The sequence below is a fragment of the Salvelinus sp. IW2-2015 genome, linkage group LG26 (genome assembly GCF_002910315.2).
Source record: "Salvelinus sp. IW2-2015 linkage group LG26, ASM291031v2, whole genome shotgun sequence".
Classification (NCBI taxonomy): domain Eukaryota; kingdom Metazoa; phylum Chordata; class Actinopteri; order Salmoniformes; family Salmonidae; genus Salvelinus; species Salvelinus sp. IW2-2015.
Genome location: NC_036866.1, coordinates 31,192,901 through 31,220,547, shown reverse-complemented (window position 1 = coordinate 31,220,547; position 27,647 = coordinate 31,192,901). Strand labels below are relative to the sequence as shown.

At 42.8% G+C, this 27,647-nt stretch overlaps 1 protein-coding gene across 3 annotated transcripts in view; it reads left to right on the top strand.

Moving 5' to 3' along the window:
* Window positions 1–205: 205 nt before the first annotated feature.
* Window positions 206–27,647, top strand: part of LOC111952503 (pyruvate dehydrogenase protein X component, mitochondrial) — a 66,767-nt gene continuing 39,325 nt past the window's right edge. For 2 of the 3 annotated variants that reach the window (XM_023971233.2, XM_023971231.2), the window contains exons 1-3: window positions 206–363; window positions 8,983–9,066; window positions 20,080–20,180. In XM_023971233.2, the coding sequence (XP_023827001.1) occupies window positions 228–363; window positions 8,983–9,066; window positions 20,080–20,180 (321 nt within the window). In that variant the 5' untranslated portion in view covers window positions 206–227. Of the gene's footprint in view, window positions 364–6,429; window positions 6,451–8,982; window positions 9,067–20,079; window positions 20,181–27,647 lie in introns of those variants that run through there. The other variant, XM_023971232.2, reaches the window with a different exon arrangement.

Genomic DNA, 27,647 nt, shown 5'->3' with positions numbered 1-27,647 from the left:
AGATCCAAAAAGGACGTCTTTGGCATTTTGTTTTTATAGGAGAGTTGCAGTCAAATAGTAATCTTGATTAATGTATATCTGTCTAGTCACCTGGCTCATTTTAAATCGTATATAAACTATTCCACGTAATGTCTTTGTGTTGTACCACTTTACGGTTGATTTTTTTTTTACTCTTATCACCTGGCAGGCWTAAACTTGGGCAGCTCTTATCGACTGAGGACGAAAACATGGCGGCCTCCTTGCGTTTGGGTCGTCAAGGAATTCTATTTGGCCTGAGATTTGCAAAGCTTAAAAAAAAATCCTGGACTTCATATTCGTTTCAGGACAATGTCAGGCAGTTCTTTCAATCGCCATATTTATTTGGTAAGCGTTGATACTTCATTTATTGTACTAACGTTCGTTGCGGATGACAGCCGCTAGCAAACTTGCAAGCTAACCGCTTATTTATTTTTACATCACCCACTTCTAAAAAAAAATACGTTTCATCCAGATGTCACTGCATCTATGGGTCTTATTGAAGTAATATGGGTCTTYTGTTTCCTTGGCTTTGCTGAACATTATCAGACGCTCGCTATCCGTTAGCTCTTCTRGTAGATGTTACAGCCGAGCTGTCAAGGTTGCGCAGATTAGGTAYCTAGCCAGTTAGCTAACGCTAGTCATAACAAATCTTGGTTTTTATTTTGCTAGCTAGCCAGTTGGGTCATTCCTACGATTTGCCATAGTTTTGGACCTCATACATTTAGAAATGTTTTTATTAAATATTGTTTTGTATTTTGTCAGAAAAGGACGTTTGACTTTCAGGAAAACATTTGTTAACCTCAGGCACTTTTTCTTTTTCTTTCTTCAACCTGTTAGTTGCAGGTTGGAAATGTGGAGCCTAAATTAGTCATAGCTCTGTGGGTGAGCAAAATTGAGCAGGCATAATGGTGAAGACTTGAACAGGATTTTATCTTCTCGATCAAACATATTTAACATTTAGAAATGTGCTTAATTTTCTCTAGAATTTTGCCTAATAGGGTGGACATTTATGGGTGGGACATAGACTAACAAGGTAAAATAGATTCAACTGAGTGTTTGTTTATTTATTTAGCTTTGTACCGTTGTTTTCTCACCGAAGACATTACACTTCCTGAATGTGTTGTCATTGTAGGAAGGGGTTGTTTTCTGAAACAATTACAACAAACTAACAGGGTGGGTGGAATGTGATTAATAAAATAAATAGTCATTAAAAATACATTATTGATGAGAGAGAATTTAACTAGGACCTGATTTGACCAACCTGAAAATCCTGTTGGTTTTTCTGTATGCTGCTCAGTGTTCCTGCTAAAGCTGACAAAACATTGTAGGTATGTTGTAACTAAGTCAGTAATATACTGATGTAAGGTTGATCACGTTTACTCTATTTTAACCAATTCACTCATCCTACCTGGACCTTGTGCTAGGTCAGTTGAGTCATGGACATGGGGCCAGCTTTTACAAATGTGGGGTAATTAGATTTAAAATCATTTGTGTTAAATTCTGCTCCCCACTTCAGATTGTGGCCCTCCTTACTTTTGGGTGTAACTTTTTAAAACYGACGAAACAAAATATCTAGGCCTATGATATTGATATCAAATGATATGCTGCATTTAAAACATGTTAATAAGATCACATRTTATTTGTCACATACACATGTTTAGTAGATGTTAATGCGGCTCTAGCGAAATGCTTGTGCTTCTAGCACCAACAGTGAAAGTAATATCTAACAATTCACAACAATATACACAACCTAAAAGTAAAATAATGGAAACAAATATAAATATTAGGATGAGCAATGTCAGAGTGACACAGACTAAAATACAGTAGAAAATAAAATGCAGGTGAATAGAATACAGTATATACATATGAGATGAGTAAAGCAAAAATATGTAAACATTATTAGTGACTAGTGTTCCATTATTAAAGTGGCCAGTGATTTCAAGTCTCTGTATATGGGTCAGAAGCCTTTAAGGTGCAGGGTTACGTAACCAGGTGGAAGCCGCCTGGTGATGGCAATTTAACAGTCTGATGGCCTTGAGATAAAAGCTGTTTTTCAGTCTCTCAGACTTTATGAGATCCCATAACAACAATTGAGGGAAATAGGCATATTGCTTTTCAGTTTACTTAAAGTGCACAGAAAACATGATATTTTGGGGGGCAGTATTCTAAGATTACACTTAAGATAACATTTTCTGAAAACTGGCCCCTGGTGATGCTGCCTCTTGCTGGATCATTGCCATCACTGCTCATAAAAATGCACCCTGGCCCAATGATTTGGCAATTCACAAAGGTATCCAGCTGAGGGCAGTATTGTACCATTCATATGTATGTGTGTATGTGTATATATATATATTTGTACAGTACCAGTCAGGTTTGGACACACCTACTCATTCCATGGTTTCTTTATTTTTTATTATTTTCTACATTGTAGAATAAGAGTGATGACATCAACTATGAAATAACACATTTGGAATCATGTAGTGGGGCTCCCGAGTGGTGCAGTGGTCTATGGAACTGCATCTCAGTGCTAGAGGTGTCGCTACAGACCCTGGTTCGATTCCAGGCTGTATCACAACCAGCCGTGATTGGGAGTCCCATAGGGTGGCGCACAATTGGCCCAGCATCGTCCTGGTTAGGTTTTGGCTGGGGTAGGCTGTCATTGTAAATGAGAATTTGTTCTTAATTAAAATAGTAACCAAAAAAGTGTTAAACATCCAAATATATTTGAGATTCTTCAAAGTAGCCAACCTTTGCCTTGATGACAGCTTTGCACACTCTTGACATTCTCTCAACCAGCTTCACCTGGAATGCTTTCCCAATCGTCTTCAAGGAGTTCCCAGCTTCACCTGGCATGCTTTCCCAATCGTCTTCAAGGAGTTCCCACATATGCTGAGTTTCCTTCACTCTGTGGTCCAACTCATCCCAAACCATTTCAATGGGGTTGAGGTCAGGTGATTGTGGAGGCCAGGTCATCTGATGGAGAACTCCATCACTCTCCTTCTTGGTCAAATAGCCCTTACACAGCCTGGACGTGTGTTAGGTCATTGTCCTGCTGAAAAACAAATTATAGTCCCACTAAGCGCAAACAAGGGATGTGTATCGCTGCAGAATACTGTAGTAGCCATACTGGTTAAGTGTGCCTTGAATTGTAAATAAATCAGTGTCACCAGCAAAGCAATGCTTTACAGTAGGGCTGGTGCCAGGTTTCCTCCAGACGTGACGCTTGGCATTCAGGCCAATGAGTTCAATCTTGTTTTCATCAGACCAGAGAATCTTGTTTCTCATCGTCTGAGAGTCTTTAGGTGCCTTTTTGCAAATTCCAAGCCGGCTCTCATGTGCCTTTTACTTCTGTCTGACCACTCTACTGTAAAGGCCTGATTGGTGGAGTGCTGCAGAGATGGTTGTCCTTCTGGAAGTTATCCCACCTTTACAGACAATCTCTGGAGCTCTGTAAGACTAGCCATCAGGTTCTTGGTCACCTCCCTGACCAAGGCCCTTCTCTCCTGATTACGAAAACATTTCGGAAGTATTGAAGATTCCCAAGATCACAGTGGCCTCCATCATTCTTAAATGGAAGAAGTTTGGAACCACCAAGATTCTTCCTAGATCTTGCCAAACTGCGCCATCGGGGGAGAAGGTCCCTGGTCAGGGAGTGGACCAAGAACCCGATGAGCTCTGTAAGAGTGTCCCAGAGTTCCTCTGTAGAGATTGGGTAACATTCCAGAAGGACAACCATCTCATAAAAGGCACATGACATTGCGCTTGGAGTTTGCCAAAAGGCACGTAAAGGACTCTGACCATGAGAAACAAGGGACTGGGAGACTTYTCAGGATCGAMGGGAAAAAMGAACAGAGATCCTTGATGAAAACCTGCTCCAGAGCTATRATGACTTCAGACTGTGGCAAAGGTTCACCTACCAACAGGACAATGACCCTAAGCACAGCCAAGACAARGCAGGAATGGCTTCGGGACAAGTCTGAATGTCRTWGAGTGGCCCAGCTAAAGCCCTGGAGAGACCTGAAAATAGCTGTGCAGCGATGCTCCCCATCCAACCTGACTGAGTTTGAGAGGATCTGCAGAGAAGAATGGGAGAAACTCCCTAAATAACAGGTTTGCCAAGCTTGTAGCATCATACTCAAGAATTCTCGAGGCTGTAATCGCTGCCAAAGGTGCTTCAACAAAGTACTGAGTAAAGGGTCTGAATACTTATGTAAATGTAGTATTTCATTTTTTTTTATACATTTGCTAAAATGTCTAAACCTGTTTTTGCTTTATCAATTTGTGGTATTGTGTATAGATTGAGGGGGGGGAAACTATACATTTTAGAATAAGGCTGTAACTACAAAATGTAGAAAAATTCAAGGGGTCTGAATACTTTCCGAATGCACTTATATATGTGTTTGTATATARTGTGAGGAAATCAAGTCACTGTCAAGTTTTTTTCATTTACTCAATCTTATCTCTATTCACCTCCTTTACAAAGCGCATTGATGAGAAGATCCATGTGATTCAATGCGTTTTGAGAACGAGAAAGTGAGGAATGGAATGAATAAAGAGCCACTGTTCCTGCCTTTCTGTATGATTTGACCTGCTAATATTGAATCAGTGTAGACCTATTTGCAGACCTTAATTGGAACTGCCTAATCAGCTGGTTTGTTTCCYGGGTCAATTTGAAGATACCATCATCTTTGCTCTCATCTAATGAGTAGTTCAGTGATGTTTTTCTATGTTTGGGGCCTATTTCATGTGATTTTTTATGAAAATGAGACTTACATAGCCTACACCTAGCCCACTGAATGGGAAACATGTTGCGGAGGCCTACTGGCTGCTAGGCTCTGCATGCCTCAGTTTTCTCAATGAATTAAGAGAGCAGATTGTTAGCAGTCCTCAGGTCAGTGGTGAGTCAGATGCATGACCCAAAGCATTCTGGAATGTAATGGTGAGCATGATGGGGCCTTGGGCTTCAGTCGTGCATGCTGCCCTGAAAATCCTTGATGTGAGAAAGTATTGCATGTAGTTCATTACCTCTCCTCCTCAGGTCTTTGACAGTTTAAATRGGGGTCAGAATACGGAGAGGATGACCAAAAATGGTCTCGAGAAAGATGCCCCCGAAATGAGGATGATGTGACTTGTGGGTCTTGATGGGCCCTTCTGGACATGCGTCCTCTYTCACCTCTGATCCAATACCCCCGCTAAAATTACCCTGACAAAGAAGAAAATCTCCCCCAAATAAGAAACAAACAGGCTATGCCAGGGGACTCCATCCCTGTTCTTTGAGCGCTTACCCTCCTGTAGGTTTTTCGCTCCAACCCAAGTTGTTCTTCTATGATGTAATGGAGCTCTGCAAACAKATMTTAAAGGTGGATGCCYCCACCTACTGTGCTGGATGGAGTGTGGTCAATCGCGGTTTACAACATTAGCTCCACATTTCTAAATCCTCCTACCTAATTCAGTACTTCTGAGAAGAAAAAAAMAACCCTTCTAACTTCTAATATACCCTCCCCCATCCCTCAAACTCCTTCCCAACCCCCGTCTAACCTCAACGACCCTACACTTCAATATTCCCCTCTCTTCAACATGCTCTTCAACATGTATAACACATTCTCCACCAGTTCATTCACCATACCCTCCAGACACAAACGATTCACATGCTTGCCAACCAGATGTAGTGACAAGTAGCGCAATTGCGCAAACACCACCCTGCCTTCCTAATCTGATCTTTGAATCTTGGTCCACTGACCTTTTTCTTTGGAGGGCATATAAATGTAATCGCTGCCAAAGGGCTCAGTCCCATCTCCTCTGCCACACATCTATCAAAATGGCTCTTATCTTACATTTGGCCTCACTTGTACCCAGTGGGACAATAATATTTAATTATATCTTGTTTTAAAGCTCTTTTGGCTCTGGTCTACAATTTCATTCCCTTCCACACCTGAATAGGCTGGGATTATCTCACTACTATTCAGTCTCAATTCTCCATAGGAATATTTATGCCTCCCATAGTAGGTCACTACCATTTTTAGATTTGCCAAATGGCAAACTATTCAATACAGACAGGGAATCTGAGTGTACTATAGTTCTGACAGGTTGAACAACCCCAGTTGTAATTATTTTTAAATAAATGGAACCTTTATTTAACTAGGAAAGTCCGTTTTTAAGAACAAATTCTTATTTACAATAACGGCCAAACACGGATGACGCTGGGCCAATTGTGCGCTGCCCTATGGGACTCCCAATCAAGGCCGGATGTGATACAGCCTGGAACTAACATGGTTCCGCTTATCAACCAGCTAATTATTAGAATCAGGTGTGCTAGATTAGTGTTGGAGTGAACCTACAGGATGGTAGCTCTRCAGGAACAAGGTTGGAGAGCCCTGGCCTAAGCCTAGCCAAAATGAAAAAAGAAGACAGACAAATTGGCTTATAATTAAGGTTAATTTGAACTASTGATCTTTCTGCTGTGTGCCGTTAATGGATTGTAAAGACCTTCTTTGGATCTGACTATGATAARAGGTTTTTTGTAAGGCTGGGATGAAAAATTATTTCAGTTGACGACGACAGGCGGGGCAGGGCAATGTTTTACAGACAGGAATTGGTCTGCAAGCTCCTGTCATGGCGGTCATGGCCCTTACATTCTCTAGCTCTCTGCCTCTCTCTCTTGTCTGTGTGTGTCTCAACAAACGCACACACTCAATTGCACATTGGCTTCCCCTGCCTGTTCGGATTAAGAGAGCTAGGGTTATGAATGGGAMGTTTCAGCGGGTGTGCTTTCAGGGCATTGTTGTGCAGATATGTGCTCATCCAGGCCTGAGTTCTTCACACATGACATGCAGAGCAGAAGGAGACCTTCGTACATGAACGGCAAAAACAACACATGAACAACAACACGAGCACCAGTACATGAGGTTCCCTCTGTTCACCCACAGCCATGGCTCATCACCAAGTATCTTTCGGGCCTTGCAAGCCTTTTCTAATCCACTAGTTCTATCTAAAGGTCTGTATCCGTGGGGCGACGCACAATTGGCATAGCGTCGTCCGGGTTAGGGAGGGTTTGGCCGGTAGGGAGGGTTTGGCCGGTAGGGAGGGTTTGGCCGGTAGGGAGGGTTTGGCCGGTAGGGAGGGTTTAGCCGGTAGGGATATCCTTGTCTCAGTATGTAAAAAAACATGTAATAAAATGTATGCACTCTACTGTAAGTCGCTCTGGATAAGAGCGTCTACTAAATGACTAAAATGTAATGTAAATGTATTCTAGCATTTGTCATTCTCAGGCAGCATACCATTGTAATACTCAGTATTACAATTGGGCACTAGCATGGCCAGCCCAATGCCTACATGACCCTGAGCCAGCTGAACTGTTGTCTTCTGAGTGGCTCCAACAGCTGTGAACGGCTAGGTCCCAGGCTGTGGTGGCCCAGTGGGTGACAGTGCTACCAGCCCGAGGCAAATATGTCAGCRGCCATCGCAGCCGACTGTTGATCTGCCTGCACTGCTCTCTCTTCTGTCTCCAGTGTGCTGTCTGCATCCTGTGGCCTGGTGGCTTTGATCTCTCCCTGTCAGTGGATGAGTGCTGAGGCACGAGCCCCACAGCTCTCACCCCCTCTCCTATTGCCTCTTACTGTACCACTTCTTTCTTCTTCGTAAGCGCCTATGCATTTCTAGGCTCTGAACTTTCTGCTCCTCTTCCATCTCYAAAGACTGACTGAATATAGCCTAGRTTGCCTTTTTAATGGACTTATTTGATGTCACACAGACCCAATCAGAATAGGATATACACTACATGACCAACATTATGTGGACACCTGCTCTTAGAACATCTCATTCCAAAATAATGGGCATTAATATGGCGTTGCAGTCGGCATTCCAATTCATCTCAAAGGTGTTCGATGGGGTTGAGGTCAGGGCTCCGTGCAGGCCAGTCAAGTTCTTCCACACCGATCTTGACAAACCATCTCCGCATGATCTCCGCATGGACCTTGCTTTGTTCACAGGGCATTGTCATGCTGAAACAGGAAAGGGCCTTCCCCAAACTGTTGCCAKACAGTTGGAAGCACAGAATCGTCTAGAATGTCATTGTATGCTGTAGCGTTAAGATTTCCCTTCAGTGGAACTAAGGGGCCAAGTCGGAACCATGGAAAAACAGCCCCAGACCAATATTCCTCCTCCACCAAACTTTACAGTTGGCACGATGCATTGGGGCAGGTAGTGTTCTCCTGGCATCCGCCAAATCCAGATTCGTCTGTCGGACTGCCAGATGGTGAAGCCTGATTCATCACTCCAGAGAACGTGTTTCCAGAGTTCGATAGCGGCGAGCTTTACACCACTCCAACCGACGCTTGGCATTGCGCATGGTGATCTTAGGCTTGTGTGTAGGGCTGCTCCGTCATGGAGACAGTTCTTGTGCTGACGTTGTTTCCAGAGGCAGTTTGGAACTCGGTATTGTGTGTGTTGCGACCAAGGACAGACGATTTTATCGTCTCAGGGGTCCCGTTCTGTGAGCTTGTGTGGCCTGCCACTTCGCAGCTGAGCCGTTGTTGCACCTAGACGTTTCCACTTCACAATAACAGCACTTACAGTTGACRGGGGCAGCTCTAGCAGGGCAGAAATTTGACGTACTGACTTGTTGGAAAGGTGGCATCCTATAACGGTGCCTCATTGAAGGTCACTAAGCTCTTCAATTAGGCCATTCTACTGCAAATGTTTGTCTTTGGAGATTGCATGGCTGTTTGCTCAATTTTTATATATCTGTCAGCAACAGGTGTGGCTGAAATAGCCAAATCCACTAATTTGAAGGGGTGTCCAKATACTTTTGTGTATTTACAGTGTAGCATAGGCCTATTAATGCATTTATGTTCAATAGACTTCTAGTTATGTAGACTAGGGTGAACATTTCCCTGCTGTTTATAGATGAGCATGTATTGCTACTTGTGATCTGACTGGTGTTGATGTGTTCTCTCTTTCCTCTAGGTGCTGCACCAGTCAAAGTGGAGATGCCTGCTCTCTCTCCCACCATGGAGGAGGGAAACATCGTCAAATGGTTGAAGAAAGAAGGTAAGAGAGCCGTGCCTCCATTTGCCAATGTTCACAACATACTCAGCTTTTCTGTTGCATGCAGACTACAATGCTACATAATATAATCGAGCCTACGAAACAAATCCAATATGGTTGATTTTAATTTTACATCTCCATCCATATACCTTCATAAAGACACACTCATCACCCTAAACACATTCTACATTTTGAGATGTTAATAATGACTGGATATTCCACGGTGCAGTTTAGTGTTTGGCAGATTAGCCAGCCCTCCTAATTTATTAAGGAGGAGAAAAGCAGTGCCATGTTTCTCCCTTTCTCCATCCCAGAGTGATAGGGAGCCATTGTTAATTTTTGACCGTGTGACATCACATCCTTCTACATGTAACAGTATAACTTTAGTACGTCCCCTCGCCCCGACCTCTGTAATTGGCATTTTTGGACACCGATTTTGGCCGATTACATTGCATTCCACGAGGAAACTGCGTGGCAGGCTGACCACCTGTTACGCAAGTGCAGCAAGGAGCCATGGTATGTTGCTAGCTAGCATTAAATATATCTTATAAAAAACTATCTTCACATAATCACGAATTAACTACACATGGTTGACGATATTACTAGMTTAACTAGCTTGACCTGCATATTTAGTTAAAAGTAAAAACATTTATGTTAGGCAATATTAACTAGGGAAATTGTCACATCTCTTGCGTTCATTGCACGCAGAGTCAGAGTATTTGCAACAGTTTGGGCCGCCTGGCTCATTCCAAACAAATTTTCCCGAATTTCACATAATTATGACATAACATTGAAGGTTGTGCAATGTAACAGCAATATTTAGACTTAGGGTTGCCAACCGTTCGGAAAAATACGGAACGGTTCCGTATTTCACTGAAGGAATAAACATTTTATTTTCGAACTGATAGTTTCCGGATTTGACCATATTAATGACCAAAGGCTCGTATTTCTGTTTATTATATTATAAGTCTATGATTTGATATTTGATAGAGGAGTCTGACTAAGCAGTGGTAGGCAGCASCGGGCTCGTAAGCATTCATTCAAACTTTAACTTGTTTGCCAGCAGCTCTTAGCAATGTTTGAAGCACAGCGCTGTTTATAGTCAAAGCTATATGAAATACAAATGGTATAGAGAGAAATAGTCGACGTGTCATAATTCCTATAATAACTACAACCTAAAACTTCTTAACCTTTCTGGGAAGGGAGTTCTGCTAGCGGAACACCTGGCCTACAGCCWGTGYAATTGCAGGGRGCCAAATTCAAACAACAGAAATCTCATAATTAAAATTCCTCAAACATACAAGTATTATACACCATTTTAAAGATAAACMTCTTGTTAATCCAACCACAGTGTKRGATTTCAAAAAGGCTTTARYGCGAAAYCACACCATGCGTTTATGTTAGGACAGCGCCTAGCCACAAAAACCAAACAGACATTTTCCAGCCAAGGAGAGGTGTCACAAAAGTCAGAAATGGCGTTAAAATTAATCACTAACCTTTGATGATCTTCATCTGGTGGCACTCGCAGGACTCCATGTTACACAATAAATGTTTGTTTTGTTCGATAAAGTTCATCTTTATGTCCAAAAACCTCCTTTTTGTTCGCACGTTTAGTTAAGTAATCCATATGCACAAAGCGCGGGAACAACATCCATACGAAAAGTCAAAGTTCCATTAAAGTTCGTAGAAACATGTCAAACGATGTCTATAATCAATCCTTAGGATCTTTTTATCATACATTTTCAATATTATTTCAACCGGACAACAGCGTTGACAAAAGAAAGATAACCAACGACGCGCTCACGGTCACGCGCYATTAACAACTCATGGCTTTCAGCTGAGCCACTTACTCTGAGTGGTATTATTCTCTCCCCTTTCACAATAGAAGCCTGAAACAACTTCTAAAGACTGTTGACATCTACTGGAAGCCTTAGGAAGTGCAATCTGCCCCCACAGACACTGGATATTGGATAGGCATTCACTTGAAAACTACAAACCTCAGAATTCCCACTTCCTGGTTGGATTRTTCTCAGGTTTCCACCTGCCATATGAGTTCTGTTATACTCARATACATTATTTTAACAGTTTTGGAAACYTTAGAGTGTTTTCTATCCAAATCTACCAATTYTATGCARATCGTAGCTTCTGGGCCTGAGGTACAGGCAGTTTACTCTGGGCACGCGTTTCATCCAAACTTCCCAATGCTGCCCCCTATCCCAAACAGGTTTAACTGGGAATATTGAACCACCAGGTTACACACACACACACACACACACTACACTACACTACACTACACTACACTACACTACACTACACTACACTACACTACACTGACCAAAAAGTTATTTTGTTGTCATTTACGTATGTCCCCATTACCAGTAAAACATAATCAAAACCCTTTTCTTTCACATACTTGCTGTGCTGTTTCATTGTTCAGTTGTTCAGTCTCAACCAGGATTTCATCATGCATGTCAAGCAGTGAAGTTTCAGCTCTGTCTGCCGGTGCCTCTCTTCCTCGGTTCCTCTCTTCCTCGGTGTGCACTGTCACTGTGTCCGTTTCCGTCTTGTCCAGCTGTGTAGGTAAAATGCACTTAAACCCTGTTTCTTGTCTGCATCGAAGTAGCGGTCCTTGTACCTAGCATCYAGCATGGTGGCGACACAGTAGAAGCTCAGAGAGAATGCCACCGAATCGCTTCTTCACAACCTCTAGTGGAATTTTTTGTTGGGAAGGTGTTTCAATGCAATGACATATCACGTCTGCTGCAGACGCAGTTGAGATTATTTCTCGAGTCAGTTGTTCGAATGGAGCTAGGAGTGTTCATGTTTCGAACATGTTCTCAAATGCCATTGAAATGGAAGCAGCGGTATGAGAAACAGCACATTCTTGAGCATGCAATACGGCTTTCCTCAGTACGAAATCCTCATCGACCCACTGCTGTCACGCTCATAATGCTCATGGGGCTGACATCGCTGGTCCAAATGTCAGTCGTGAAGCTAATAGCAGTGACGCCCATAGCAAGTATCTGTGAGTTTCAACAATACTGTGTAACTCCGGTAGGGAAACATCGGAAAAATAGCACCTACTTGGTAGTGTGTACCGGTGCTCGACCAGTCGCGAAAGCCAACATCACCCACGACAGAGAAGGGTTGATTTTCAATGGCAATGAATTCCTTTATCTTGGTGTTAATGGATTCCGCCGTTACGTTGTCTTGCTGAAATGCTCTTACTCTTACAAATGACTGCTCGACTTGTTGTTTGCTCGATCCACACAGCAGACATTGTGGGCTAGGTTAGGAATGCTGTGTTGCACGTGTAGCACTATATTTTTCGTTGCATTATTATGTCATCTACCTACGTTATATAGGTATGCACGTCAGCTTTGACATCGTTAATTCAATGGGAACTCTCTGCTGGTGATTTGATAAATATGCAATCCTACAGAAGTGCTATGATTGGTTAAAGACCTATAATGTCAATTTCRACTCTGGAWATGTGATGTTTGAATAGTATATTCTTCCAAACAATATGTGGGTGATTCCACACGAAGGTCATCCTGAGCATCCCAAATTAAATTAATAATTTCCAATGGAAACCATGTTTCTTATTATTCTGAAGGTCTATATTTTGGAGGAAACTGTATGAATTCTGATCGTAGGTGACCAAGTCTCTCTAAGGCATTTCAGCCAATCATATTTCATGGCTTTTAGAAAAGGCTCATAGAGCTTGTTTTTCCACTCACAGCTGTCTGCCAGTGTTAGTAATGAAGATGAGATGTTAAAAGGAAGCAATACAGACTAAATTTAAAGTGTTTTGAGTTTTCTTTGTGTGTTCTTCAGTCTTGTACAGCTGGGGGTGCGCATTGTACCACGCATAAAGATTTTTTGAAAGAAAAGTTTTTGTACAACATGCACCTTACATGGGAACCATGCAATAGGCAAAGCGTCAATACAGGACTAAGATTGAATCCTACTACACCGCCTCGGATGCTCGTCGGATGTGGCAGGGCTTGCAAACTATCACGGATTACAAAGGGAAACCCAACCACAAGCTTCAAAATGACATGATCCTACTAGACGAGCTGAATGCCTTCTACGTTCGCTTCAAGGGACGCAACAATGAACCATGCATGAGAGCACCAGCTAATGGACAAAGCAAAAACACGTTTTTAGATTGTTGTCCAATCAATTTAATTTACCACAGGTGGATTCCAATCAAGTTGTAGAAACATCTAAAGGATGATCAATGGAAACAGGATGTACCTGAGCTTAATTTTGAGTCTCATAGCAAATGTCAAGGTATTTCTGCTTAAAATTTTTTGTAAATTTGCAAAAATTTTAAATCAGTTTTTTGCTTTGTCATTATGGGGTATTTTGTGTAGATTGAAGATGAACATGTATTTAATACATTTTAGAATAAGGCTGTAATGRAACACTGTGGATGGAGTAAGTCAAGTGGTCTGGATACTTTCTGAATGCACTGTACTTGTTTCGAGCAGACCACCACAGTCCCTTTGCACAAGAACCAAAGGTAACATCTTGAAATGAKTCGCTCTAAGGCATATATCACTATGTGCCTGCTTAGTCCCCTCCTGTACTCCCTTTTTCACCCACKACTGCGTGGCCGCACACGACTCCAATACCATCATTAAGTTTGCTGACGAAAAAACAAAAGTAGGCGGCCTGATCACAGATTACGATGAGACAGCCTATAGGGAGGAGCTTCACAGACCTGGCAGTGGTGCCAGGACAACAACCTTTCCCTCAGTTAAACAAAGTAGCGGAAACGGAAAGCCGAGCACGCCCACATTCACATCAACGGGGCTGTAGTGGAGCTGGTCGAGAACTTCAACTTCCTCGACGTCAAAATCTATTGTGGTCCAAACACACCAACCCAGTCACAGTCGTGAAGAGGGCACGATAGTGTCTCTTCCCCCTCAGGAAGCACAGAATCGTCTACAATGTCATTGCATGCCCAGACCATTTTTCCTCTTACACCAAACTTTACAGTTGTCACTATGCATTYGGGAAGGTAGCGTTCTCCTGGCATCACTCTCTTTCGAAACCATCGGTTTCTTGGTCACCTCCCTGACCATGGCCCTRCTTCCCCGATTGCTCAGTTTGGCCAGCTCTAGGAAGAGTCTTGGTGGTTCCAAACTTTTTCCATTTGAGAATGATTCTTGAGAACCTTCAATGCTGCCGAAATTTTTTGGCACCCTTCCCCAGATCTGTGCCTCGACACAATCCTGTCTCTGAGCTCTACGGACAATTCCTTACACCGCATGGCTTGATTTTTTGCACTGTCAACTGTGGGACCTTTTTATATAGAAAGGTGTGTGCCTTTCCAAATCATGTTCAATCAATTTAATTTACCACAGGTGGACTCCAAGTTGTTGAAATATCTCAAGGATGACCAATGGATACAGGATGCATCTCAGCTCAATTTCAAGTCTCATAGCAAAAGGTCTGAATACTTATGTAAATAASGTATTTGTTTTCTATTTGTAATAAATTAGCAAAAATAATAACCTGTTTTTCGCTTTGTCATTATGGGGTGTTGTGCGTAGATTGCCTAGGATTTTTTTTTTTTTATCCATTGTGGAATAAGGCTGTAACGTAACAAAATTTGGAAAAAGTCAAGGCTGCTGAATACTTTTCGATGGCACTYTTTTCCTATTCAGCTTCGAATATGAAATGACTAAGGTGTTTTTGGTGTGACATATTATAGGCCTAATATGCTATAGTATATGCTATTAAATTCCAATCAATGTTTAAGTGATCTTGCAAGACATTGATTAAGCTTTGATCTAACTTTACTAAATGAGCTCCATGGTGAGAAGTGGATTATCTTCTATTTGTAATAAGTACTGATTAGGCAACATATCTGATGAGGTTATTTTTAAGCGATTTGAAGGCCTTCGAATCGTGATGCTGAAAGGAAGCACTATAAACGTAAGTGGTCACACATCGTTCTGTGTTCCACTGCGCAAAAGGGGTCCAAGGTAGAGGTCGACCGATTATGATTTTTCAACGCCGATACCGATTATTGGAGACCAAAAAAAAGCCAATGCCGATTTATTTTAAAAAAATAAATTATAAATGTATTTATTTATTTATTTGTAATAATGACAATTACAACAATACTGAATTAACACTTAGTTGTTAACTTAATATAATACATCAATAAAATCAATTTAGCCTCAAATAAATAATGAAACATGTTCAATTTGGTTTAAATAATGCAAAAAAAGGTTGTAGTTATTTTAATAGAGATTATACGGGCTATTTTCTTTCTCTCTTAACGATTTGAATTTTCATATACCTTTGACTATGATGTTCTTATAGCACTTTTAAGTATGCAGTGTAACAGTATAGTTCCGTCCCTCCCTCGCTCCTACCTGGGCTCGAACCAGGAACCTTCGCAACAGCCACCCTCGAAGCGGCGTTACCTGCAGAGCAAGGGGAATAACTACTCCCAAGTCTCAGAGCGAGTGAACGTTTGAACACGCTATTAAGCGCGCACGCCGGCTAACTAGCTCGCCAGTTTCAAATCGGTTACAATCAGCTAATCTCGGAGTGTGATGGCTGAAGTCAATAAACGTGCAATACTTGAAGCATTTCGAAGACTGCTGGCAAAACGCAGAAAGTGGCTGTTTGAATGAATGCTTCAAGCCTGCTGGTGCCTACCATCACTGTCAGACTGCTTCCTATCAAATCATAGACTTAATTATAACATAATAACACACAGAAATACGAGCTTAGGTCAATTAATATGTTCGAATCCGGAAACTATCATCTCAAACAAACGTTTATTCTTTCAGTGAAATACGGAACCGTTCCGTATTTTATCTAACGGGTGGCATCCATAAGTCTAATATTCCTGTTACATTGCAACAACCTTCAAATGTTATGTCCTAACGTAAAATTCTGGCAAATTAGTTCGCAACGAGCCAGGCGGCCCAACTGTGCATATACTCCTGACTCTGGTGCAATGAACGCAGAGATGTGACACAATTTTCACCTGGTTAATATTGTCTGCTAACCTGGATTTCTTTTAGCTAAATATGCGGTTTAAAATATATACTTCTGTGTATTAATTTTAAGAAAGGCATTGATGTTTAATGGTTAGGTACAGTCTGCAACGATGTGTGCTTTTTACCAAATACGCTTTTGTTAATCATTCCCGTTTGGCGAAGTTGGCTGTCTTCACGCAGTTCGCACAAGCATGCAGCATTTCCCTAGTTAAAAGAAATTCATGTTAGCAGGCAATATTAACTAAATATGTAGGTTTAAAAATATATACTTGTGTATTGATTTTAAGAAAGGCATTGATGTTTATGGTTAGGTACACGTTGGAGCAACGACAGTCCTTTTTCGAGAATGCGCACCGCATCGATTATATGCAACGCAGGACACGCTAGATAAACTAGTAATATCATCAACCATGTGTAGTTAACRAGTGATTATGATTGATTGATTGTTTTTTATAAGATACGTTTAATGCTAGCTAGCAACTTACCTTGGCTTCTTACTGCATTCGCGTAACAGGCAGGCTCCTCGTGGAGTGCAATGTAAAGCAGATGGTTAGAGCGTTGGACTAGTTAACTGTAAGGTTGCAAGATTGAATCCCCGAGCTGACAAGGTAAAAATCTGTCATTCTGTCCCTGAACAAGGCAGTTAACCCACCGTTCCTAGGCCGTCATTGAAAATAAGAATGTGTTCTGACTTGCCTAGCTAAATAAAAGTGTAACATTTTGTTATGAAAACTTGAAATCGGCCCTAATTAATGGGCCATTTCGATTAATCGGTCGACCTCTAGTCCAAGGCAGACGTGGTGAATTTGGATCCTAGCTCTCATTGGTGTGATAAGGTTCATGTGGTGTATCAGTTTGTCTGCATACGCAATCGAGGTGGTACGTTTCTGTAAGCTAAGCACTCGGACAGTAGGTCGAGTTCAGGTGCGTCGTACATGAGCACTTAGTCCGTAACAAACTGGAGGACAGATGTTTTTAGTAACCCCTGGTAAAGTTTTATGTCTGTGCCTGTTCATGTCACGTCAGATTTGGCCCGGTCGAAGTGGTCAAGCCTCCGGCCGACGGGCCTCTGCACACACGCCAACAGTTATTCATAATTCGCACCACTGCCAGAAAGAGAGAAGACCGGGAAGAAACCATAATTTACCTTACCTACCTATAAGCTTGTTTAGTTTTTCGTTCTAACGTTTTCATGGAATGTTAGTGGTCATTTAAATCAAATTTATTTAGAACAACTTTTCCAGAAATATTTTTGCCAGCTCTGTGTTTTGAGGGAGCCCGCTCACCTGCGGAACAGCAGCACTACATCCCTGCCCATCCCCTTGTAGTGTACGTTTGTGTCACCGTGTAGCTTAATCCTATTGCCATTCCAGTGGAGGAGAGTTGAAAGGGGCAGGTGGTTGACTGTTTAAAACTTCTTATGGCTGCAATCCRGGTAACGGGATCGATATGACAAYAAACAAAAYAAAGTGCAGGGCGCCAAATTCAAAAAACAGAAATCTCATAATTCAAATTCCTCAGACATTCATGTGTCTTATATCATTTTAAAGGTAATCTTGTTGTTAATCCCACCAAAGTGTCCAATTTCAAATAGGCTTTTCAGCGAAAGCACTACAAACGATTATGTTAGGTCACCACAAAACCACAATAAGCACAGCCATTTTTTTCAGCTAAAGATAGCTTTCACAAAAAACAGAAATAGAATCACAAATGAATGCACTAACCTTTGATTATCTTCATCAGATGCCACTGATAGGACTTCATGTTACACAATACATGCAGTGTTGTTTGATAAAGTTCATATTTATATCAAAAATAGTTGCAAAAACATCAAGTGATTTTGCATAGCCACATCGTTTCAACAGAAATACTCATCATAAATGTAGATGATAATAACAGTTATACACATGGAATATATAGATATAGATACCTCTCCTTAATCAACCGCTGTGTCAGATTTAAAAAACTTTACGGAAAAATAAACCATGCAATAATCTGAGACGGAGCTCAGAACAATAGCCAAATTAGCCGCCCTGTTGGACTCTACAGAAACCAGAAAATACCTGATAAATGTTCCTACCTTTGATGAACTTCATCAGAATGCAGTCCTAGGAATCCCAGGTCCACAATAAATGCTTGATTTGTTCGATAATGTCCGTATTTATTTCCATTAGCTACTTTCGAATTGTTTACCAAACGCCCTAACCAAAGTCTCAGCGCGTCCACTATAACGTGACGAAATTCCAAAAGTTCCGTTACAGTCAAGTAGAAACATGTCAACGATGTACTGAATCAATCTTAGAATGTTGTTAACATACATCTTGAATAACGTTCCAACCGGAGAATTACATCGACTTTCAATTGACCGATGGGAACGGAGCTTCACTCTCACGTGAATTGCGCGCCAGTTCAATGCATGAGTGCGTCGCCACCTCATGGAAGTGATTCACTTCCAGATTTACATACCTGATCTCCTTCCGGCTCCCTTCACAATTAGAGTCATCAGACTAAGTTCTATTGACGCTGTTGTGCGTCACTAGTGGAAGCCGTAGGATGAAAACCCATCACTATCTCTCTGTTATTTTCAATGAGAGCTTGGTTGAAAATCTGGCACCCCCAGAATATATCCAAAACAGGAAGTGGCATTCTCAGGTTTTTGCCTGCCATATGAGTTCTGTTATACTCACAGACATAATTCAAACAGTTTTAGAAACTTCAGAGTGTTTTCTATCCAATAATATGCACATATTAGCAACTATGACATAGGAGCAGGCCGTTTACTCTGGGCACCTCTGTGGACCTTTCATCCAAACTAGTCAATACTGCCCCTTCAGCCATAAGAAGTTAACTTTCAATATCGCTCATCACTGGCTAACCCCTTGGGTCATCTGGTGTTAAAACCACACACACATCCAATCTAGTCCTCCCTTCTCCCAGCTTTCTGGAGCTTCTGAGGTCAATACTCACTCCCACCCCTGCCCACTTCTTCCCTCACATCCTCTATGATCCTCCCACTACCCTCTCTCCCACAACTCTCCCTTTCTCTCTTCCTAYAAGTTGAGGTGATCTTTTACTAGGCAGGATATTGGAGCTGAGGATGGTGTTTCCCTGTATGGATGTGTACCTTCTCTCTCCTTGTGTTATTGTGCTGACCTGAAGTGACCTTCCCACCCTAGGATCACCTATTGAAAATAAAGACTGACTCAATGTGACCCCTGCCCAATAGYCCCCAACATCCATCTTCCTCTTCTGCCTTGTCTTCACTCAATAACAAATGGCCTCTTTTTAATAAAARATATTGAATCACCCCTCCCCTCTCCGGTTTTAGACTTGCTTCTTTAGCCCCATAGGGAAATGTAGATGCATGAGAAATATTATGAAGAACATATACATCCACCAGAACCCCTTACTTTACACCCAGTACTGCTACTGTTTGAATTGAAGGGCAGTCCATTAGCGCAGATGAAGGATATCAAGGATCTGGCAGGATTCTGTATGYAGGAATGGTCTTCTCCAATCTCATAAAACATTTGAGAAAAGCCTGTGRCGTTATCCTTGCAAGGGCAGGGTGCTGGAGTACTGAAAACGGGGGGKCAATKATTTTSACCCATATCTTRTTGAGATTTTGTTTTTATTACTTGTTAAACTAAATCTATTTTCTCTGAGCAATTGTATTAGTATATACTGTATAATAAATTGTCCCAATTTTTTTGCATACAATATACAGTAGCTCAGTTGTATTATTTTACACTGTATTTTTTTGCTCATCTTTATCAAGGGTGACTTTATGTACCCCACTGTTTGGCCTAATGATCAGTGTTACCACCATAGCAATATATCAGTTCTATATCTATGGTTTCATCATCCCTTAGAAATTGACTTTCTACACTGTCTCTCACCAATTTTTTTTCATGTAACTTTTTCCTTTCCCCAATTATTGGTCTTTGTCATTGTAAGCGGTCTGACTGTTGCTGGTGTCCTGCAGGTGATGCGGTGGCGGCTGGCGATGCGCTCTGTGAGATCGAGACGGACAAGGCCGTGGTTACCCTGGAGTCCAATGATGACGGCGTCCTGGCCAAGATACTGGTGAGTGAACTGTGTTTGTGTCAGTTCTTAGGGCTTCCCTCTTTTCCTTAATTGGCGGAACATCACTGATGTGCTGCGTGACCTCTGTCTCTGTGTGTGTGTGTGTGTGTGTGTGTGTGCGCGTTGTGTGAATATTAATGACTCTGCCAAAGACAGACCGATCACTTGTCTTTCATAAACACTGCGCCTCATGTTTGTCCCTCAGAACAGAGGGATGAAAGCAGTGTATCCTCCTCTGTCAGATCGATCTGGCAATGGTAGAAAGCCTTCAATTACGTCCTAACGAGAGAGAGTGAGAGGATATTGATGAAAACTCTGTGGTACAGCTTTGCCTGTAAACCACTCTTTTCCTCCATCCTCTTATCAGAGTTAAATGATCCAGCAGTCATAATGACATACTTTTGTATATATTGTCTARGTGGACACCCCTTCAAATGAGTGGATTTGGCTATTTCAGCCACACCCGTTGCTGGCAGGTGTATAAAATTGAGCACAGAGCCATGCTATCTCCATAGGCTAACATTGGCAATAGAATGGCCTTACTGAAGAGCTCAGTGACTTTCAATGTGGCACTGTCCTAGGATGCCACCTTCCCAACAAGTCAGTTCATCAAATTTCTGCCKTGCTAGAGCTTCCTCGGTCAACTGTAAGTGCTGTTATTGTGAAGTGGAAACGTCTAGGAGCAACAACGGCTCAGCTGTGAAGTGGCAGCCTAGGCCACACAAGCTCACAGAACGGGACCACTGAAGCGCGTAGCGTGTAAAAATATTCTGTCCTCAGTTGCAATACTCACTARCGAGTTCAAAACTGCCTCTGGAAGCAACGTCAGCACAATAACTGTTCGTTGGGAGCTTCATGAAATGGGTTTCCATGGCCGAGCAGCCACACACAAGCCTAAGATCACCATGCGCATTGCCAAGCGTTGGCTGGAATGGTGTAAAGCTCGCCGCCATTGAACTCTAGAAACGTGTTCTCTGGAGTGATGAATCACGCTTCACCATCTGGCAGTCCGACGGACGAATCTGGTTTTGGCGGATGCCAGGAGAACACTATCTTTCCGAATGCGTAGTGCCAACTGTAAAGTTTGGTGGAGGAGGAATAATGGTCTGGGGCTGTTTTTTTCATGGTTTGGGCTAGGCCCCTTAGTTCCAGTGAAGGGAAATCTTAACGCTACAGCATACAATGACATTCTAGACTATTCTGTGCTTCCAACTTTGTGACAACAGTTTGGGGAAAACCCTTTTCCTGTTTCAGCATGACATGACAGCACAAAGTGAGGTCCATACAGAAATGGTTTGTCGAGATCGGTGTGGAAGAACTTGACTAGCCTGCTCCGAGCCCTGAGCTCAACCCCATCGAACATCTTTGGGGTGAATMAAAAGTGCCCGACCTCGCTAATGCTCTCGTGGCTGAATGGAAGCAAGTCCCCGCAGCAATGGTCCAACATCTAGTGGAAAGCCTTCCCAGAAGAGTAGAGGCTGTTATAGCAAKAAAGGTGGGACCAACTCTATATTAATGCCCATGAGTCTGGATTGTGTCCACGTACTTTTGGTCATGTAATGTGTTTTTTGTATTTATTTTCAACCCAACATTCATCAACTAGCTAGGTGACACACACACACACACACAGACCCTTGCCAGTCCCACAGCTGATGRCATGGTCCCCTCCAGTCAGTCATCCGATCAGTGAGTGTCACATCGTTCAGAATAGTGTCCTAGTGGCAATTAGCCGTGTAAACCAGGCCACATAGCATAGTTCAGCGAAGCATACCCATGTTGTTCTAGTGCTGTGGTTCAGGTGATGTCTGAGTGTACCCTGAATAAAGAGCTGATATGGCGTAATTACTTAGACAGATAGCAACACGTGTGCATAAACAAGAGTGTTGATCTGGAAATGTAACGTTTCTCTGAGATCACTATCAGCAGGCGAAGTGTCTCTCTCATTGTTATATATTTTCAATTATTATAATTTCTCTGCCTTTTTTAGCCCTTGCTCTATTCTCATTCTCTTCATGTTTTCTTTCTCTTCCTCTTTCTCTTCCCTCTCCCTCCTTCCGATCCATGTCTCGGCTGCCATGGGGATAKGGTAGTTTCCATGGCAACTGCCCAGGAGTTGGAGGAAGGGGCTTAGGAAGGCTAGGAGCTGGCAGAAAGAGGGAGAGCGATAATCCCCCCAGGTTCAGCCAGCATCCAGACCAACACCCCCACCCCTGAATACCCCAGACCCAGTCTCTACTGGGGGTATTAGAGAGGAAGCGTGCCAGTCTCTCTGTGGATGTGTGTCTGCGTCCTGGTGTGTATCGTGTGTGTGTGTGGTGTTACTAGTATGAGCGACGTGTTTCCTGGCTGTGTGTGGAAGGGGCATGATGGCCTCTGCTCTTTGTAGATCACAGCACAGATTAGCCCACAGTGGTGTAGTAGTGGTGCTGTCTAAGCATGTACCCACTAGGATTCTAGATTAGCAGCCAGTGTAACATCCGTGAACACACAAAAGGCTGATATGGCACATGTAGAGATCCCCCACACATTGATGGATTGGTGGGTGTGCAGGGATTTTCAGAATGTGGACAGAATGTACATTGAGGGGGGAAAYGTATTTGATRCGCTGCTGATTTCGTACGTTTGCCCACTGACAAAGAAATGATCCGTCTATAATTTTAATGGTAGGTTTATTTGAACAGTGAGAGACAGAATAACAACAAAAAAATCCAGAAAACGCATGTCAAAAATGTTATATATTGATTTTCATTTTAATAAGGGAAATAAGTATGACCCCCTCTCAGAGATTTCTGGCTCCCAGGTWTCTTTTATACAGGTAACGAGCTGAGATTAGGAGCACACTCTTAAAGGGAGTGCTACTAATCTCAGCTTGTTACCTGTATAAAAGATACCTGTCCACAGAAGCAATCAATCAATCAGATTCCAAACTCTCCACCATGGCCAAGACCAAAGAGCTCTCCAAGGATGTCAGGGACAAGATTGTAGACCTACACAAGGCTGGAATGGGCTACAAGACCATCGCCAAGCAGCTTGGTGAGAAGGTGACAACAGTTGGTGCGATTATTCGCAAATGGAAGAAACACAAAAGAACTGTCAATCTCCCTCGGCCTGGGGCTCCATGCAAGATCTCACCTCGTGGAGTTGCAATGATCATGAGAACGGTGAGGAATCAGTCCAGAACTACACGGGAGAATATTGTCAATGATCTCAAGGCAGCAGTTTGCCAATGAACATCTGAATGATTCAGAGGACAACTGGGTGAAAGTGTTGTGGTCAGATGAGACCAAAATTTTGCTCTTTGGCATCAACTCAACTCGCTGTGTTTGGAGGAGGAGGAATGCTGCCTATGACCCCAAGAACACCATCCTCGCCTTCAAACATGGAGGTGGAAACATTATGCTTTGGGGGTGTTTTTCTGCTAAGGGGACAGGACAACTTCACCGCATCAAAGGGACGATGGACYGGGCCATGTACCGTCAAATCTTGGGTGAGAACCTCCTTCCCTCAGCCAGGGCATTGAAAATGGGTCGTGGATGGGTATTCCAGCATGACAATGACCCAAAACACACGGCCAAGGCAACAAAGGAGTGGCTCAAGAAGAAGCACATTAAGGTCCTGGAGTGGCCTCGCCAGTCTCCAGACCTTAATCCCATAGAAAATCTGTGGAGGGAGCTGAAGGTCCGAGTTGCCAAACGTCACCTCAACCTTAATGCCTTGGAGAAGATCTGCAAAGAGGAGTGGGACAAAATCCCTCCTGAGATGTGTGCAAACCTGGTGGCCAACTACAAGAAACGTCTGACCTCCTGTGATTGCCAACAAGGGTTTTGCCACCAAGTACTAAGTCATGTTTTGCAGAGGGGTCAAATACTTATTTCCCTCATTAAAATGCAAATCAATTTATAAAATTTTTGACATGCGTTTTTCTGGATTTTTTTGTTATTCWCTCTCTCACTGTTCAAATAAACCTACCATTAAAATTATAGACTGATKATTTCTTTGTCAGTGGGTAAACGTACAAAATCAGCAGGGGATCAAATTATTTTTTCCCTCACTGTATGTCAACATTTAACGGTCGAGATAACTAGTGGCAAGATGGATGGATGTTTAGATGGATGGAAGAAGGAAAGGCTAGATGAAGATGGTCTGACATGGTCCACAGTGCTAACCTGACAGCATTTATCATGTAATTTATCACTCTGCTTCCCTCCATTCCTACATACTTTCTCATCAGGATGCTGTCATTTTAGGATAGATGAATCTTCCAGGGGGGAGTTTGTTGGCTGTGTCTCAGCTTAACTGACATCTTCCCTGCACTACAACTGGCCAAACCATGACTGTAAAAAGAATGGACAAAGCCATCCATCACGTGACATCATTCATTTCMATGTGAAGACTCAATAGATCATTGAAGTCAAATGAAGTGAGTTAAGATGGCGTCTCATGGAGACATAACGTGGAGTTAGAGCTACTCGAGGAAGAGATGTTGCAGGCTAGCTCTGTGCTGCCCCCTCAAATTGAGTAATGCTGCGTTTACCTGGTATGAGGTAGACTTCAATCCGGATGTCATTGTTTTCAATGAGAGCACAACGGTAAAMGCTGTTGAAGCTGGCAGTGAATGCKATCAGCCGCCACGGTAGATGGGACTTGCCGCCAGAYTTCAAATATTTGAACTTTTGCRGTCTGCCGTAGCATTGTTTTCTACCGGATGTTGATTTGCTCTGAAATCACCATAGCAACGCATRCCGTCGTGCTGGCTTGCTTTTGCCATCWCCGTCATTCTTGCTTTCTTGTCCCGCAATGTCGACTGGTATGCCGGTTTTTGCATCCCTCGTCTAAYCGCAGCATAACTCAAGTTGATGGCCGACCGGGATACTGCATGCTGCCATTAGCAACTCAATTAGCAACTCAACTTCTCTGTACGATTTTAAAATAATTGGTTCAAGGACATACATCTGTTGTATTAGAAGCAATTATTGGTACCATGTTTTGTCTTCGAAAGTGTTTATTTACACGAAGATTGACCACAAAGATTGCCATTTCCCTTTTCACTATAATGGAGGATCATGCTTTCTGCCAATAATACCTGCAGTAGCGGTGGGCCTTGAACTTCTGTGGCATTAATGAGAAGGGTCAGTTGTTCTCCCCTGGGCTGAAGCCTTATGATGTTGAACATTCTCCCAATTTACCACCTTTTATAGGCAACGTTTCAATCCAACACAGATCTTCGTCTGGTCTTTGAAATTATACAAAATGCATAGGTTAACCTCATYAATGGTGTTTCGTTATATAATTTATGAACTAGTTGATATATTCAGGATAGACCCCGTAGGAACACTATACTCACTGATCTCCCTCGTATGCTTTAATTTATCAGATTGAGAATGCAGACGAATCAAAAGCCCTGGGAGAGAGAGGGCTGCTGGGGAAAAGCCCTCCTCTGGACTCTAATTAGACTAGTCTGCCCAGTAACAAGTTGCAGGATATAGGATTCAATCATATCGCCTCAAATCCCTCTGTCTCGCTCTCCTGGCAGATCAATACACTCACACAGAGGCGGACACACACACACACAACAAATCAATACAGTATATTTTTATTCCAAGAGTCTCCAAATAAGCCAACCTCTTCCCCACCTTTTCCTTTCTCTTTGATCTGGAGGCGAGGGACTAATTGTCTACTGTTTACAAGTCACGGGTCTCAAGCCTATCCTTGTTGAGGGTGGAAGTCTGGGTGTGAGAGTCTTGAATTGTATCAGAGATCACAAGAGCATAGTGTATCTAATCAATGGTAATTTTCTGAAATCCGTGCATAGCCCGCWAAAAATGGTGTCCTCCTCATCCACCTCTTGACTTATTGTTCTTCACTGAAACCAGGCAGGTCTTCTAATGTTTGTCAGTCAGGTTGAACCTGTGCCATTTCACTGTCTGCTGASGTCGGAGGTGCTGCTCAGGTATTTGGCTAAGTGCCTGTGTTTGCWATGATGTGACGGAATGGTTCAGGACCGGCACTGTCCTTTTACAACCAGATGGCAGTGTTGAGCCCCACACTAGCAGTGTGTTACACTCTTCTCCCGTTTCTCTCTCTGTGTGCCTATGTGCTCTTGCGTCTTTGATGGAGACATCCACATAAGACGGCACCCCATCTGTGAATACGTGGAAAGAAAGGGACGATGACAAGGTGTGTGTGTGTGCGTGTGTAAAGGCTGTGAATGACACAGCCCCCAGCTGCAGCTTCTTCGAGAGCTGTGTTAAACGTCTATAAATACCTGCTTGTCTAACTGGTGTTTATAGAGAGCCTAATGGTAGGGAGAGAGCATCGCTGGTCTCTCACTCACTCTCWCACACACACCAGTTACATGCATTGTGTGGCACAGTATTGTGCAAGACTGTGGTTGTATGTTTTCTTGTTCATTGCTTAGTATGTGTTCTTGTATTTGCAGCCCCACAGTCACATTGGAATTGAATGGGTTTGTTTTGTAGCACAATAGAGTTGTGTGCCTATTGGGATGGTGGTTGTCAGAGGCAGTTTGAAATACTGCGGTGTTTGCCACCATTCAYTCAAATGAAGATATGTGGATTATGATGGGGATATACTAATCTGTCATGCCCTTCAGACAGCTGTATGACCCAGCCAGGCTAGGGTCAGGGGTCACAGCCAGGGCTAAAGTTCAGTGTCATGTCACATCCAACTGTCCTGGTAATCCTGTCATTTCTCATTGTGGTGAATGTAACCAACATAGCCACATAGTCCTACTGTATGTGGTAATGGCATTTCTAAAGCCATGAGGCCCTGCCATTTATTGATCACCTTACACTGGGCCAGAGGTGCCATGGACACACACACACACACACACACACACACACACACACACACACACACACACACACACTACCTGTAGCACCTTGCATATGGACAGGAAGCCACATATATAGTCACACAACAAACATGCCAGACCGGGTAGTCTTGGTAGTTTCATGCGTCAGGGATGTTGTGCCACCAGCTATTTTGTAGTAAACAAAACAGTTTTTTTCCCTCACTGCCAAAGCAGTCTCACATCTTCCCTAGTTACCTACTATCCAATGGACAACAGACATTAGCCTACCTTTTTGCTTTTAGGAATCCCTTGCCTTGACTCAGTGAGACATGGTATGAAAGCGTTTTTGACTGTTGTACTGAGGGGAGTATCCTGGTGTGCCTGGCTGGCTGGCTGGCTGGCTGGCTGGGAGRGCAGGTGGTCTTATCCTGCTGTTGTTTCTGGTTAGCTGGAGTCCGTGGTCTTATTGGAGCACATCTATTGTTTAGATGCCACTGGGGAGGTGGTGACTGGGTGAACTGCTGTGATTCAAAGCTATCTGACATTCAGCCAGTTACAAGGGCTTGTGTTCTGATCTAATGCAGAAACCAATGGCCTGATCAATTTCAGTGTCGCCATGATTGAAAGGGACCGCTTTCCCTGTCGGCAACAGC